General features: G+C 42.0%; 1 protein-coding gene across 4 annotated transcripts in view; it reads right to left on the bottom strand.

The window, feature by feature from the left end:
* ZDHHC20 (zinc finger DHHC-type palmitoyltransferase 20) overlaps window positions 1-15,120 on the bottom strand; it is an 86,291-nt gene that overhangs the window by 50,495 nt on the left and 20,676 nt on the right. For 3 of the 4 annotated variants that reach the window (XM_066369202.1, XM_066369203.1, XM_066369204.1), the window contains exons 2-3: window positions 12,969-12,995; window positions 3,036-3,139 (exon numbers count right to left, since the gene is read on the bottom strand). In XM_066369202.1, the coding sequence (XP_066225299.1) occupies window positions 3,036-3,139; window positions 12,969-12,995 (131 nt within the window). The remainder of the gene's footprint in view (window positions 1-3,035; window positions 3,140-12,968; window positions 12,996-15,120) is intronic. The other variant, XM_066369206.1, reaches the window with a different exon arrangement.

Below are 15,120 nucleotides of genomic sequence, written 5' to 3'. Positions count from 1 at the left end.
TAACTATGTCTTGCCTGAATAGTCAGGTTTTTTATTCTTCCCTCAAAGATCTCTGTTGTGGGTGTTGATAGTCCTATTTTCTGTTGCTTTGTTTAATATATAGTGTTTCCTTTATTCCTCCTACCTCAATGCCCCACTCATATTTCAGGCTGGGACCTACTCCTAATTTAGAGCTCTCTTTCCCCCTTTTGCCAACTTCTATTATGAATCTACCTTTGCCACCCAGCTTAGTGTATCCTAAGGTTCTCTTTACCAAGCCACAGTCACAGAGCTCCAGGGAAAAGCAACCTGGTCTCATCTCTCCAGGCAGAGGAGAACAGAAGCTTCATTTCCACACATGCTGCAGATGGCTTTTCCAGTCTACCTGAATCATTACCAGCTAGAAGCAGCGGTCATTGGGACTTGGACGTGAGCTGCAAAGTATAGAATTGTGACAATTCCAGTGCCATGTGGACTTTTCTTGGATGTGGACTTATCCTGGACTCTTGCTCCTTGGGACAGCTCCTAACAGACTGAACTGGGGTTGGGTTGCATTTATCAGGGACTTGGCATGGTGTTAGGGCCAACTTGGACTTGGTGAACTTGTTAAGGACACTACTCTTTTATGGATTCTTGTTGTATTGGCCAAGAGTTTGCTTAAAGGCTTTAATCACTGTAAAAAAAAATAGAAGACTGAATAAAGAAGATGTGGCACATATACACCACGGTATACTATTCATCCATAAGAAATGATGACATTGGATCACTTACAACAAAATGGTGGGATCTTGATAACATTATACGGAGTGAAATAAGTAAATCAGAAAAAAAATAAGAACTGCAGGATTCCACACATTGGTGGGGCATAAAAACGAGACTAAGAGACATGGACAAGAGTGTGGTGGTTACGGGGGGGGGCGGGGGGAGGGAAGGAGGGAGAGGGGGAGGGGGAGGGGCACAAAGAAAACTGGATAGAAGGTGACGGAGGACAATCTGACTTTGGGTGATGGGTATGCAACATAATTGAATGACAAGATAACCTGGACATGTCTTCTTTGAAAATATGTACCCTGGTTTATTGATGTCACCCCCTTAAAATTAATAAAAATTAAAAAAAAAAGTTAAGTGGAAGTTGGTATTTTAAAACACCTGGTCTATAAGTTTTAATGTATTTAATATGTAGAGAAATGTTATATCTAATCATGTGGCAGGTACTATATTAAAAGCTTTACATAACTGACTCTTATTTAATGCTCACAAACATCCTATAGACACAGGCACTATTATTAATTTCATTTTCCAATGAGAAATGGAGTCTCAAAATCATTAAGTAGTGAGATAGGGCAGAAAAACCAAACTCAGGCGCTCCTAACTCTAGGGAATATACCCTTAACCATCTAGCGATACTAAACTCTAGGTAAAGAATTCAAGTGATGTCAAAGCAAGAGACACAAGGGTATTGAAACTGACTCTAGGCCCTGGCTGGTTGGCTCAGCAGTAGAGTGTTGGCCTGGCGTGTAGAAGTCCTGGGTTTGATTCCCAGTCAGGGCACACAGGAGAAGCACCCATCTGTTTCTCCACCCCTCCCCCTCTCCTTCCTCTCTATCTCTTCCCCTCCAGCAGCCAAAGCTCCATTGGAGCAAAGTTTGCAAGGGCGCTGAGGACAGCTCCATGGCCTCTGCCTCAGGCACTAGAATGGCTCAGGCTGCAATGGAGCAATGCCCCAGATGGGCAGAGCATTGCCTCCTGGTGGGCATGCTGGGTGGATCCTGGTGGGGCACATGCGGGGGTCTGACTGCCTCCTTGCTTCTAACTTCGGAAAAATAAAAAAATTTTAAAAAAGAAACTGACTCCATTTTTTACCAGGTGGACTCTTGAACTAAAAGAAACATTAGCGAAAAGAAAAAAGAAAAAAAGGAAACACTAGCCAGTCAATTTAAAAAAATAAAGAAAAAAAGAAACACTAGCCAGATTAAGGTATAACAAGCAAGGTGTAGCCTAGAGCAGGGTTCCCCAAACTTTTTACACAGGGGGCCAGTTCACTGTCCCTCAGACCGTTGGAGGGCCGGACTATAAAAAAAACTATGGCCTGACCTGTGGTGGCGCAGTGGATAAAGCGTCAACCTGGAAACACTGAGGTTGCCGGTTCAAAACCCTGGCTTGCCTGGTCAAGGCACATATGGGAGTTGATGCTTCCTGCTCCTCCCCCTTCTCTCTCTCTCTCTCTCTCTCTCTCTCTCCCCCAAAACATGAATAAATAAATAAATAAGAAATTAAAAAAAAAAAAAAATTAAAAAAAAAAAAAGGTTTGGATTTCTAAAAAAAAAAAACAACAAACAAACAAAAAAAAACAACTATGAACAAATCCCTATGCACACTGCACATACCTTATTTTAAAGTAAAAAAACAAAATGGGAACAAATACAATATTTAAAATAAAGAACAACTAAATTTAAATCAACAAACGGACCAGTATTTCAGTGGGAACTATGGGCCTGCTTTTGGCTAATGGGATGGTCAATGTGCTCCTCTCACTGACCACCAATGAAAGAGGTGCCCCTTCTGGAAGTGCGGTGGGGGCCGGATAAATGGCCTCAGGGGGCCGCATGCGTCCTGCGGGCGTAGTTTGGGGACCCCTGGCCTAGAGGCAGTTTGTTCCCACAATCAACCCCCCCCCATGGCTGCATGCAGCAAATGTGGTCAGACCTGAGAAAATGCAAATGTGCAAAGGTTTCTAAAAATAAACACTACTTTCCTAACTCCATTCTGTCCCTTAAGATTTTTTACTCCAGTGATATAGAGAATGTCTTTAACTTAAGAAAATATAACATGACAGAGAATATTAGTACAACTAACACAGCATTCATCTGTAACTATGCTTTCATAGGGCTGTTCTGAGAATAGGTTTATGATTCACGACCACAATGCAGGATTACCAAACCCTTTCATAGATGGAAACAGAAAAAATGCATCATATAATAAAGTGTTAACAAAGATAACACAAGAAATAATTCCATTAGTTACAGCATTTGGCAATTTACCAATACTAAATTTACCTCTTTGGAGGGGGAAGCTGGAGAGGTGAAAATTGTCATCCAATAGGACCATACAAACATAACAAAGAACAGATGAAAAGCCACAAGGTAAACAACGGCCTTTCCTGGTAAATAAAAACAAATAACATTTCATTGAATCATGGTGAAAACAGAAAAAAGCATTACATTAAAACACAGTATTTACGGTCAGGAGGTGTAATCTAGTAAAAGTATTATTAAAGTATACTAAAGTCATCAAATATATAAAGTCCTTCATCTGCATGATGTAACATTAGAGACATGAAGGAGCATTCTGTATTTAAGGGTTATCAGCCTGATATTATAAGTATCATAAGATTAGTCTGAGAATATATTCAATTTTATTGAGTTGCTTAAGATTTAAATTTAAACACCTCTTTCACTGATTGCATTTCAAGCTCCTCCTAAAAGTTAAGACTTTAAATGATATAAAACAGATTCCATTACCATGAACATTAAATCCAGTAAAATATGAACTGAAAATAAAAGAAGTTCCTATCACAGCAAACAATTTGTAGATGGAAAAACAAGATGAGCTACAGACTAAACCTGACAAGCTCAGCTGAGATCTGCATGATGGCCTTGCAAACTCAGAGACCTCAAGTAACCACACAGGGTAGGGTGGTCTGAAATTAAAACTTTCTAACTAAAAGTAGCTCATGGTGGGTAGTCATGTCCTAGAGAGGTATTTTTCTCTAACAAAGGTCAGCGCTTACCTGAAATGAATCTAGTCTGTCTGTTGTCTTTTGCATCTACAATAACATACCTGATAACATGCTTTTAAAAATGTAAGGATAATCTTCTTTTCCTGACCCTCTCTGAGCGAGCACCCCACCAGAGCAGGCACCAACAAACCCCCTAATTGTTATTATCATGTTACTTAACTGTTAACTATTTTATGCCTGCCCATATAAAACAAATTTCAGTATATACTTTTTTTTTTTTTTTTTTTTTAGCGAGAGAGACAGAGAGGGACAAACAGAAAGCCAGCAACCTTTGGCTTCAAGCCAGCGACCATGGGGTCATGTCTATGAGCCTACACACAAGCTGGTGACCTCGGAGTTTCGAACCTGGGTCCTCTGCATTCCATGCCAACATTCTATCCCCTGTGCCACACCGCCTGGTCAGGCTCAGTATATACATTTTTACTTTTTATCCAATTCGAGATTCCTCCCCCCTTTGCTTTCTCCAGCCTCTCTAATCACCAATCAATCTCATGTAACCCCATTATATCTTCCCCTTTGATTCTATTGTATAAAATAAGTGGTGAAACCGCCATTTTTGGGAGCATTTTCTTAATCTGTTGAGACTTTGCTTCCCAGCAATTGTTGACAGTTTGGCATAAATAAACTCATAACTAATTCTTTTTTTTTTTTTTTTTTTTTTTCATTTTTCTGAAGCTGGAAACAGGGAGAGACAGTCAGACTCCTGCATGCGCCCGACCGGGATCCACCCGGCACGCCCACCAGGGGCGACGCTCTGCCCACCAGGGGGCGATGCTCTGCCCATCCTGGGCGTCGCCATGTTGCGACCAGAGCCACTCTGGCGCCTGGGGCAGAGGCCACAGAGCCATCCCCAGCGCCCGGGCCATCTTTGCTCCAATGGAGCCTTGGCTGCGGGAGGGGAAGAGAGAGACAGAGAGGGAAAGTGCGGCGGAGGGGTAGAGAAGCAAATGGGCGCTTCTCCTGTGTGCCCTGGCCGGGAATCGAACCCGGGTCCTCCGCACGCTAGGCCGACGCTCTACCGCTGAGATAACTAATTCTTTTGAAAAAAAGGCCTGACCAGGTGGTGGTGCAGTGGATAGAGCGTCAGTTTGGGACGATGAGAACCCAGGTTTGAAACCCTGAGGACACCAGCTTGAGCATAGAGTCATACACATGACCTCCTTGTCAAGGCACATATGAGAAAGCAATCAATGAAAAACTAATGTGTTGCAACAATGAGTTGATGCTTCTCATCTCTCTCCCTTCTTGTCTGTCTGTACCCCCTGCTAAAAAGAAAAATTCTTACAGGTTTGGAAGTTTCTTACGCTGACAAATTAGCACATTAGAAAAACTCAATTTCTGGACTGTTCAGAAAAGGTTATCTTAATTTCATTCTTTCATTCTCCCTTTTCAACACAGAGTAAACAAAATATTTTAGCCACTTTGAAGTTCTACCATAACTGTTTCCCAAGTGGATTACTGTAAGACTTCAACATCTTTATCTGCAAAATTAATTCACTGATGTAACTTCAAGTTTTTTGTTGGGTTCTGTAGTTTTTTGATTTGGAGAAAGTGGGGCTGGATTCCACAAGAACAGAAAACTACTCAGGTGGTTAAATTCTAAGTTTGGAACTCATGTCACAAACCCACTGAAAAACACACAGCTTACACCAGCATAAAAGTTTGAATTTCTATTCATTTTAACCCTTTGAGTAGTGAGTTTTTCTCATGCTGGGTGACCCCCAGGAGTGAGATTTTTTCAAAAAATGAAATTAGTTCCACTTACAGTTTTATTAACTTAAAATCATGTGTTTGATAACCAATTTATGGAAACAAGAACATACATTTGCCTTTTTTAATGTTGCCTTATATAATTTTAAAATAAAAAGTTTTCCAGATGGTTAGGAGGCATGAGGACGTACATGAATGTTTGCACTACTCAAAGGGTTAAGGTTCAGATTGGCCCTGGCCAGTTGGCTCAGCAGTAGAGTGTTGGCCTGGCATGCAGAAGTCTGGGGTTCGACTCCTGGTCAGGGCACACAGGAGAAGCAACCATCTGCTTCTCCACCCCTCCTCCTCTCTCTTTTCTCCTTCTGCAGCCATGGTTCGAATGGTTCCAGCAAGTTGGCCCCAGGCGCTGAGGATGGCTCCATGGCCTTGCTTCAGGTGCTAAAGTAACTTGGTTGGCGAGCAATGGAGCATTGCCCCATAGAGAGCTTGCTGGGTGGATCCCAGTCAGGGTGCATGTAGGAGTCTGTCTCTCTGCCTCCCCACCTTTCACTTAATAAAAATAAATAACTAAAGCTCAGATCAAATACTACTTCTTCCACAAAAGCTCTTCTCCATTACTTTCAGATTCATTACCCCCTCATACTTTATTTTGCTCAGACTTTAACCACTTAGATTTTTAAAAAAAAGATTTTATTTATTCATTTAGAGAGGCAGGAGGTGGGGAGAGAGAGAGAGAAGTAGGGGAGGAGCAGGAAGCATCAACTCCCGTATGTGCCTTGACTGGGCAAGCCCCGAGTTTCGAACCGGCAACCTCAGGGTTCCAGGTTGACGCTTATCCACTGTACCATCACAGGTCAGGCCTTAACCACTTAGATTTTTTAAAAATTTATTCATTTTAGAAAGGAGGAAAGAAGGAAGGGAGGAAGGGAGGGAGGGAGACAGTAAGATGGGGGGAGAAGCAGGAAGCATCAACTCTCATATGTGCCTTGACCAGGCAAGCCCAGGGTTTCGAACCTGCCACCTCAGCATTCTGGGCCAACTCTTTATCCACAGGTCAGGCTCATACTTTAACCACTTAGTTTGACTCATTAAAGTTAGTTGCTTAATATCAATCCTCAATAAATACTGGTTATTATTACTATCTAGGCATCTTAATTTCTTTTCAAAACCTGGTTCTTTTTGTGCATTCCCTATGTCAACACTTCCCAAAGTGAAGGACTGATTGATAAAAGTTTTCACTGATTTGCAGTGAAATGAGAAAATTAAAAACAATGTTTTAAGTTTTTATAAAGCTAACGTGTATTCAGTTCAAAGTATTCTTCTTCTTTTGGTCTGAGTTATTTTTCCTTATGTTTTTGGTTTTAAAAAAAATGTTCTTTTTTGGCTCTGGCCAGTGGCATATATGAATGTCCTGGGTTCGATTCCTGGTCAAGGCACACAGGAGAAGTGACCATCTGCTTCTCCACCCCTCCCTCTCCCGCAGCCAGGGGCTGGATTGTTTTGATTGGTTTGAGCATGGCCCTGGGCTCTGAGGATAGCTCAGTTAGTCCCAGTGTACCAGGTTCAGATCCTAAAAACAGCTTGGTACGTGAGCATCAGCCCCAAACAGAGGGTTGCTGGGTGGATCCCAGTCGGGGTGCATGCAAGAGTCAACCTCACTATCTCCCTTCCTCTTGACTAAAAAAATTCTTTTTAAATAAAATAACTATAAAATTGACAACTCCCTGGACCATAGCATTTTCTTTTGCAATTACCCTGGTTCAAAAGACAGGAAGGAAGACTTCAGGAAAACAGGGCTCGAGGACTCCTCACATCTCACAGCTCATTAGTCGAAAGTACTTCAAATTCTAGCTCACGGGGCTGGCACTCTACCACTGAGCCAACTGGACAGGGCCCTACTTCTATTTTTAAATTAGCTTTCTTTTCACTTCCATTAAAGTTAACTGTCATCTTGGCCCTGGCTGGGTAGCTCCACTGGTTAGAACGTCATCCTGATATGCCAAGGTTGTGGGTTGGATCCGGGTCAGGGCACATATTGAGTTAACTAATGAATGCGTTAGTAAATGGAACAGGTTGATGCTTTTTTCTCTTTTTCTTTCTCTCTCTCTCTAAAAAGCAATAAATAAATTTTTAAAAGTCACCCTCATTGAAAATCCAAGCTCCTCAAAATCTGCATTTTGTATCATCTCAGCTCCCTCCAGTTGACCCTACGGTCTACACAAGGCCTCAGTATCCTTCGTTTGTTTTCCTTTGGAAAAGAACATAGGTGCTGTCTCCTCCTGTTACACCAACTGTCATCTTCTCCTAGATCTCATACTTTTCTTTTTGTCTGGTCTGAAATTTAGTCAAGTTTGTCCATCCTCATCTATACACAGCTTTGGAATAATCTAGAGTTACTTTAAACTTTTTGATCATTTAGTTACTTACAACTAAGGCTAGAATGTAAAACAATGTGCTCTAAAATAATTTTTATAAACATTTAACATATTTTTAGCTCTCCAGAAAAACAAAAATAAAATGGCTTTTGCTTTTAAAAAATCGTAATCCTCAGTTACAAAACACAGGTTAAATCAATCTCTCAGCATAATGCCTAGAATATAGTAAACACTGAACAGACTATTATTATCAAATTAATGTAGGAGAGGGGCATCAGAACTGTTAACTAAAGTGAACATGAAATGACAAGCCTGTTACATGCTGCCTGAAGTGAAACTCGTAACTGACAGGAGATGCAAGCAGAACACACAGCATCTGGCGACAAAGAAAATTCCTGCAGAGGCTGAGTCATAGCTACTCACCTGTACCTTACTGTTTACTCATGTTAAAGGAAAACACAAGGCCACAAAACAGACCTTGTAAAGGTGAAAGTTAATCTCAACCGTTTTCCACTCCATTTCCCATGTCAACAATTTTCCACAGAAACTACAGACAGCAGCTCAACTTCTAGAGATGGTTCTAGAGATGTTTTCAGTCTCTTCTTTTTCTTGTGAGCATAGTCTGCTAGTCTATCTGTGGAGTGGCTTTTCTACCTTGTTCTCTGTACTCAACAAAACCTGCTTTTCCGCTTTAACCTCTTATCTGGCTCAAGTCTTGAATTCTTTCCTGCTTAAAGCCAAGGAACTCCCTTGGCTCGGGGCTTGAGTTCTGTTGGATAAAACAGGATGTAACAAGTGTGTTAAGACTTGTTTGCTTTGTACTTTGCCTGATTGGTGGGTGAGCACAAGAGGCAGAGAGAGAGAGAGAGAGAGAGAGAGAGAGAGAGAGAGAGAGTGTGTGTGTGTGTGTGTGTGTGTAGTTTATGTAAAGCTGCAGATGCTTGCACAAGAGGCAGTGTGTGTGTGTGTGCACAAGAGGCAGTGTGTGTGTGTGTGTGTGTGTGTGTGTGTAGTTTATGTAAAGCTGCAGATGCTTGCCCTCAGGGTGGCAAACTGTAAATAGCAGATTGCCTGCCTACTTGGGAGGAGCCATTGTTTGCCGGAGAAGGGGTTACCTCCCCATCCCGCCAGTTTTTTGGCTGCTGAGTTTCAAGAATGAGAGGAAAGCAGTTTTCCCTGCCTACTTGCTCGTCCCCCACTGTGAGACTCCAGTTAAGTGGTGGAATGGCCCACCATTTTCTGGCTCCACAGTTCCTTTACCGTCTGCCCAAATCCAATGGGAACCTGCATCTCCAGCATCAAAATTATGATGTAAATAATAGAAAATACTGCTTCTAAATAAGTTTGAATTACTCTGATTACTAATAATAAACTTCTGGTCACATACAGGTATATATGCTAGAAGAAATATATAAAGTAAAAGTTAGCCTGACCTGTGGTGGCACAGTGGATAAGGCATTAATTGACCTGGATGCTGAGGTTGCCTGTTTGAGACCCTGGGTTTGCCAGATCACGGCATATATAAGAAACAACTGTGAGTTGGTGCTTCCCATTCCTCCCTCCCCCCTGCTTTTCTCTCTCCCCTCTCTAAAATCAATAAAAATCTTTACCAGTAAATAAATAAATAAAGCAAAGCCAAGACCAAGGTCGGAGAGCTCAGTTGGTTAGAGCATAGTCCCGAAGCCCAGATGTTGCCAGTTCAATTCCCGGTCAGGGCACATACAGGAGCAGATTGATGTTCCTGTCTCTCTCTCTCTCTGTCCCTTCCTCTCTCACTGAAATCAATAAAAAAATAAAGTAAAAGTAAAAAAATAAAGTAAAAGTAAAGTAAATTAAATTGCAGTTAAAAGAAAAACTGACCTATAAATCAAAAAGTCTCATTCAAAAATCACCTGTAATGTGAATTAAAGACAAACCAATAAGCAAACAAAAAACTTCATCAAAAGACTCTGGGCCTGACCTGTGGTGGCGCAGTGGATAAAGCGTTGACCTGGAAATGCTGAGGTCGCCAGTTCGAAACCCTGGGCATGCCTGGTCAAGGCACATATGGGAGTTGATGCTTCCAGCTCCTCCCCCCTTCTCTCTCTCTGTCTCTCCTCTCTCTCTCTCTGTCTTTCCCTCTCCTCTCTAAAATGAATAAATAAAAAAATTAAAAATTAAAAAAAAAAGACTCTTAGGGAGACAGGAGGAAAATAGCCCCAAGAAATAATGGTACAAATTAAAAGTTTTGTTGTAAGAACTTCAAAAATTCTCTGCTTTTTGTATGTGGGCATTCAAGATATGGGAGTTTTCACTTAAAGGAAGAAAAACAAGCCTACCAAGACTGAGCCTATGTTTATTCTGTTACTAAGAATTGTTTCCAGTAATAAGAATAAATGCTGCCCTGGATGGGCAGCTCAGCTGGTTAGAGTATTGTCCTGAGAGGCCACAGGTTTCAATTCCCAGTCAGGGCACATACAATCTCTAAAAATCAATTTTAAAAAAGAAAAAATTTTGACCCTGGCCGGTTAGCTCAGTGGCAGAGCGTCGGCCTGGCGTGCAGGAGTCCAGGGTTCGATTCCCGGCCAGGGCACACAGAAGAAGCGCCTATCTGCTTCTCCACCCCTCTCCCCTCTTTCCTCTCTGTCTCTCTCTTCCCTTCCCGCAGCCAAGGCTCTATTGGAGCAAAGTTTGCCCGGGCGCTGGGGATGGCTCTGTGGCCTCTGCCTCGGGCGCTAGAATGGCTCTGATTGCGGCAGAGCATCGCCCCCTGGTGGGCATGCCAGGTGGATCCCCGTCGGGCGCATGCGGGAGTCTGTCTGATTGCCTCCCCGTTTCCAACTTCAGAAAAATACAAAAAAAAAAAAAAAAATTTTTTTTAAAAGGTTTCATAAGAATGAAAAAAATAAATAAATATTAATTTCTAACTGCTCAACTGTTCTAGAAATCCTCTGGCTAGTCATATTTCAAATCAAATTTTATTTTTGAAACTTGATCTCAAAGGACCCAACATATTATTTTACCTCAGTGAATTTAGAGTAAATATTTTTCCCTCAAGGTATTATTTTTTGACTAGTCATTATAAAAGCTTTAAGACTTTTTTGTGTGTGTGCGTGACAGAGAGAAAGAGAGAGAGAGAGAGAGAGACAGATAAGGACAGACAGACAGGAAAGAAGAGAGATGAGAAGCATCACCTCTTCATTGCAGCTTCTCAGCTGTTCAATAATTGCTTTCTCATATGTGCTTGGGGCAGGGGAGGGGGATACAGCCGAGCGAGTGACCCCTTGTTCAAGCCAGAGACCTTTGGGCTCAAGATGGTGAGCCCTGCCTGACCAGGCGGTGGCGCAGTGGATAGAGCGTTGGACTGCGGAAGGACCCAGGTTCGGGACCCCAAGGTCGCCAGCTTGAGCGTGGGCTCATCTGGTTTGAGCAAAAGCTCACCAGCTTGGACCCAGGGTTGCTGGCTCAAGCAAGGGGTTGCTCGGTCTGCTGAAGGCCCACGATCAAGGCACATATGGGAAAGCAATCAATGAATAACTAAGGTGTTGCAACGAGAAACTGATGATTGATGCTTCTCATCTCTCCGTTCCTGTCTGTCTGCCCCTGTCTATCCCTCTCTCTGACACTCTCTCTGTCTTTGTAAAAAAATAATAATAAATTTTTTAAAAAAATTAAAAAAAAAAAAAAAAAAAAAAAGATGGTGAGCCCGTGCTCAAACTGGTAACTTCAGGGTTTCGAACCTAGGTCCTCCATGTCCCAGTCCGATGCTCTCTCCACTGTGCCACCACCTGGTCAGGCTAAAACTTTAATACCCTTTCAAAATGAATTAGAAATACAATTTACAAACCTAACATCTGGCTATTTAACTTAATTTCTGTGAGTAATAAAGTGCTATTTTTAACAAAGGCAACAACAACAAGATAAAATACAATCTCTTGCTACAACCTGGCTACTACTGTTATTAAATATCTAAACTATTACTATAGAGTTCTGAAGAACATACAAGGCAGTAATATGTCTGTAAGTATATTGAAGAAGTTTGGGTACTAGGTGCCTCACAAAATAACAACTGTAAAGCCAGTATCCAAGGCCACCACCACAGCCGCCTGGCCCATGCAGGTTCGCATTGGATTCAGACAGTCGGTAAAGGAACAACGGAGCCAAGAACTGATGGGTCATCATCTTTAATCCTAGCTTGCACCCGGCGGGCAAGTAAAAACACACACTGGGCTCCAAAACCCACTCACATTCAGTGCTCACAAAGCTACTGACTTATCTGAGTTTTCTAGAATCAAAGGTTTCTAGCTCACCAGACTTATTCACCTCTGTCCCCATTTCCTTCTCTCTGCACAAACTGGCTTTTCCTTCAGCACTCCGACATCTTGACCGCTCCTCCAGGCCTCCTCCACGTGGCCTTTCTCTGCTCTCTGCTCTCTAATGCTAATCTCAGGAACCGAGAGGGCAAGCTCCCATTCTGCCTCCATTTTATAGTGTAGAAATCAAAATTTTTAATCCAATATACAAAATAGGGAAGTCTCTAATACAAAGTCACTTATCTGGGGCATGATGGGATTGCACCACCTCACATCAAAAAGGGTGGGAAAGGCTTAGTCCTAAAACCAAGCCCCAGGCTACAAGGATCCTGCCTGCCCACAGCCCGCCTCCAACACACATTAATATCACCTGGGCAACAGCCTCCACGTGGGCAGCACCATCTTTAACAAAGTCAGCATAATATATTTTATCTGCCCAACAACAACTAATTCATTTTACTTATTTGTTACTTTTTAAAAATTGTTTATTTCATTAATTTTAGAGAGAGAAGAAGGGAGAGAGAGACAGGGACAGCATCTGTTCCTGCATGCGCCCCTTGGGACTATGCACCAACCAACCAAGCTATCTGGCCAGGGCACAACTACTTCATTTTACAGAAATAATGCAGTAAGAATATATTAAATGTATAGAAATAAACCCAGTATTACATCTCATTTTAATTAAACTTAAAAATATATATACTCTCTTTCTGAAAACAAAAACACAAATAGTCATTACTAAATAAAAAGTATGTGGGTTGCAATTATGATACCATAAGTAGTCTACTTAAATTGAGAGTAAAAGTGCCTTACCGTTTTCTCCATTTCTAGAAAGAGTAACTAGAATAGAAGAAAAACATAATGAGTAAATATACATTTTCTACATAAATTTTATTGCAGGTTGACTTGTAGAAGCTCTGAATAGGAACATAGGACAGAGACAGAGTTCAGTGCCCTGAGGCAAAGGCCACAGTGGGTTTACTGACAGAAAGTACTGAATGCAGTACTGTGCTGAACACAGCACAATAGGGATAGAATTAACAATTCTGATCACCAGGTGGGGACACATTTGAGCTACTTGCTTGATCTTTAATCTGCTCTAAAGAAATTCCCCTTTCTGACTTCCTCATTTTCTTCTCCTTCTCTTCTCTGCTTCCTGACTTCCTCATTCTTGTCCCTGCTTCTATTTTGTGTGTATTAATAAATACTCATAAGGACTGGGGTTCAGGGCTGTCTCATGAAACCTGTACAGGGGACTGTGAGGCAGTCTTTCCTAGGTCCCTCGTTGCACGCCACATGGTCTCTGACTGGTCATTGTCTCCCTGACCTGACTATTCATTTTAATATCATTCTCATAAAAATAAAGTGTAGTTTTAAATATAAAGACTAATGAGATTTCAGAATTGCACAAAAAACCTGAAAACAAACAAAATGCTAAAATTCAAATTCTTTATCATTAGCACTGCAATCCCATTAAACATTTTTTTCAGATTTTGTTCATTTTAAGTGTATACGCATAATTTTGGTTGTGATGTTTATTTAGCTCTTTCCTTCATGCTACCTACAGAATGAACAGGACTTTCCTCCATGGCAATCAGTAATTTAATTAGCCTGTGACATACCTCTACAGAGTTTTTTTTTTATCATTTCTTTAGCATCATATTTATATGTCTTTCCTTTTACAATAAAAGTCTTAGTCCTTAATTAATTTACTTATTTGGTTTATCCTAACATATACATAAAATAGTTTAAAATACTGAATACTAGCTTAAGATTATTGTGTGGCTTTTAAATTTTATTTTGGCTTTAAACTATATCCCACTAAGGAGTCAACACTAAATAAAAAGTATGTGTTCAAAAGTCACTTGAAGTAATTGATAGATATATGAAACTCCAACTGCCCTTTTGTTGTTCCACCTGGCTGCCTGACCTCACCCTTACTTACTGGACCATCACCTGAGGCAGAAAAGTTCCAGAAAGCTGATCATCGCCCAAGGAGGAGCATTCCAGAAAGCTGAAATCATAAAACCATAAAAGGGAACATACCAGAACTATTGACTCAGTACCCCCTCAGACTTTCCAAAGCCCTATAAAATTCACCTCATAGTCTATAACCAGTGCCCTTCTCCCCAGAGAAGTGCCCGGCAGAGTTCCTTTCTTCCTTTCAATAAAGCCTGTTACTCTGGTCTTTTCGGACTCCCATGGATTCCAACAGTAATTTTTTCCTGTGTGTAGTTATAGTATCAACTTTATATAAAATTAAGTTCATTTAGCCTGACCAGGCGGTGGCACAGTGGATAGAGCATCAACCTGGGATGCTGAGGAGCCAGGTTCAAAACCCTGAGGTTACTGGTATAAGTGCAGCAGGGTCCCAGGCCTGCACAAGGGGTCATTGGTTTGGCTGGGGCCCCCCAGTCAAGGCACATATGAGAAAGCAATCAATGAACAACTAAGTGCCACAACTAGGAGCCGATGTTTCTTCTTCTTCTTTTTTTTTTTTCTGTATTTTTCTGAAGCCGGAAACGGGGAGAGACAGTCAGACAGACTCCCGCATGCACCCGACCGAGATCCACCCAGCATGCCCACCAGGGGGCGACGCTCTGCCCACCAGGGGGCGATGCTCTGCCCCTCCGGGGCGTCGCTCTGTTGCGACCAGAGCCACTCTAGCACCTGGGGCAGAGGCCGAGGAGCCATCCCCAACGCCTGGGCCATCTTCGCTCCAGTGGAGCCTCGGCTGCGGGAGGGGAAGAGAGAGACAGAGAGGAAGGAGAGGGGGAGGGGTGGAGAAGCAGATGGGCGCTTCTCCTGTGTGCCCTGGCCGGGAATTGAACCCGGGACTTCTGCACGCCAGGCCGACGCTCTACCACTGAGCCAACCGGCCAGGGCCCTGATGCTTCTTTTTTCTCTCCCTTCCTGTCTGTCCCTTTCTCTTTTAAAAAAAAAAAAAATGTTTATTTCATGATTT

This window comes from Saccopteryx leptura, chromosome 2 (assembly GCF_036850995.1).
Source record: "Saccopteryx leptura isolate mSacLep1 chromosome 2, mSacLep1_pri_phased_curated, whole genome shotgun sequence".
Classification (NCBI taxonomy): domain Eukaryota; kingdom Metazoa; phylum Chordata; class Mammalia; order Chiroptera; family Emballonuridae; genus Saccopteryx; species Saccopteryx leptura.
The sequence above is the reverse complement of the archived record's forward strand: the minus strand, read 5'-3'. Positions and strand labels throughout refer to the sequence as shown.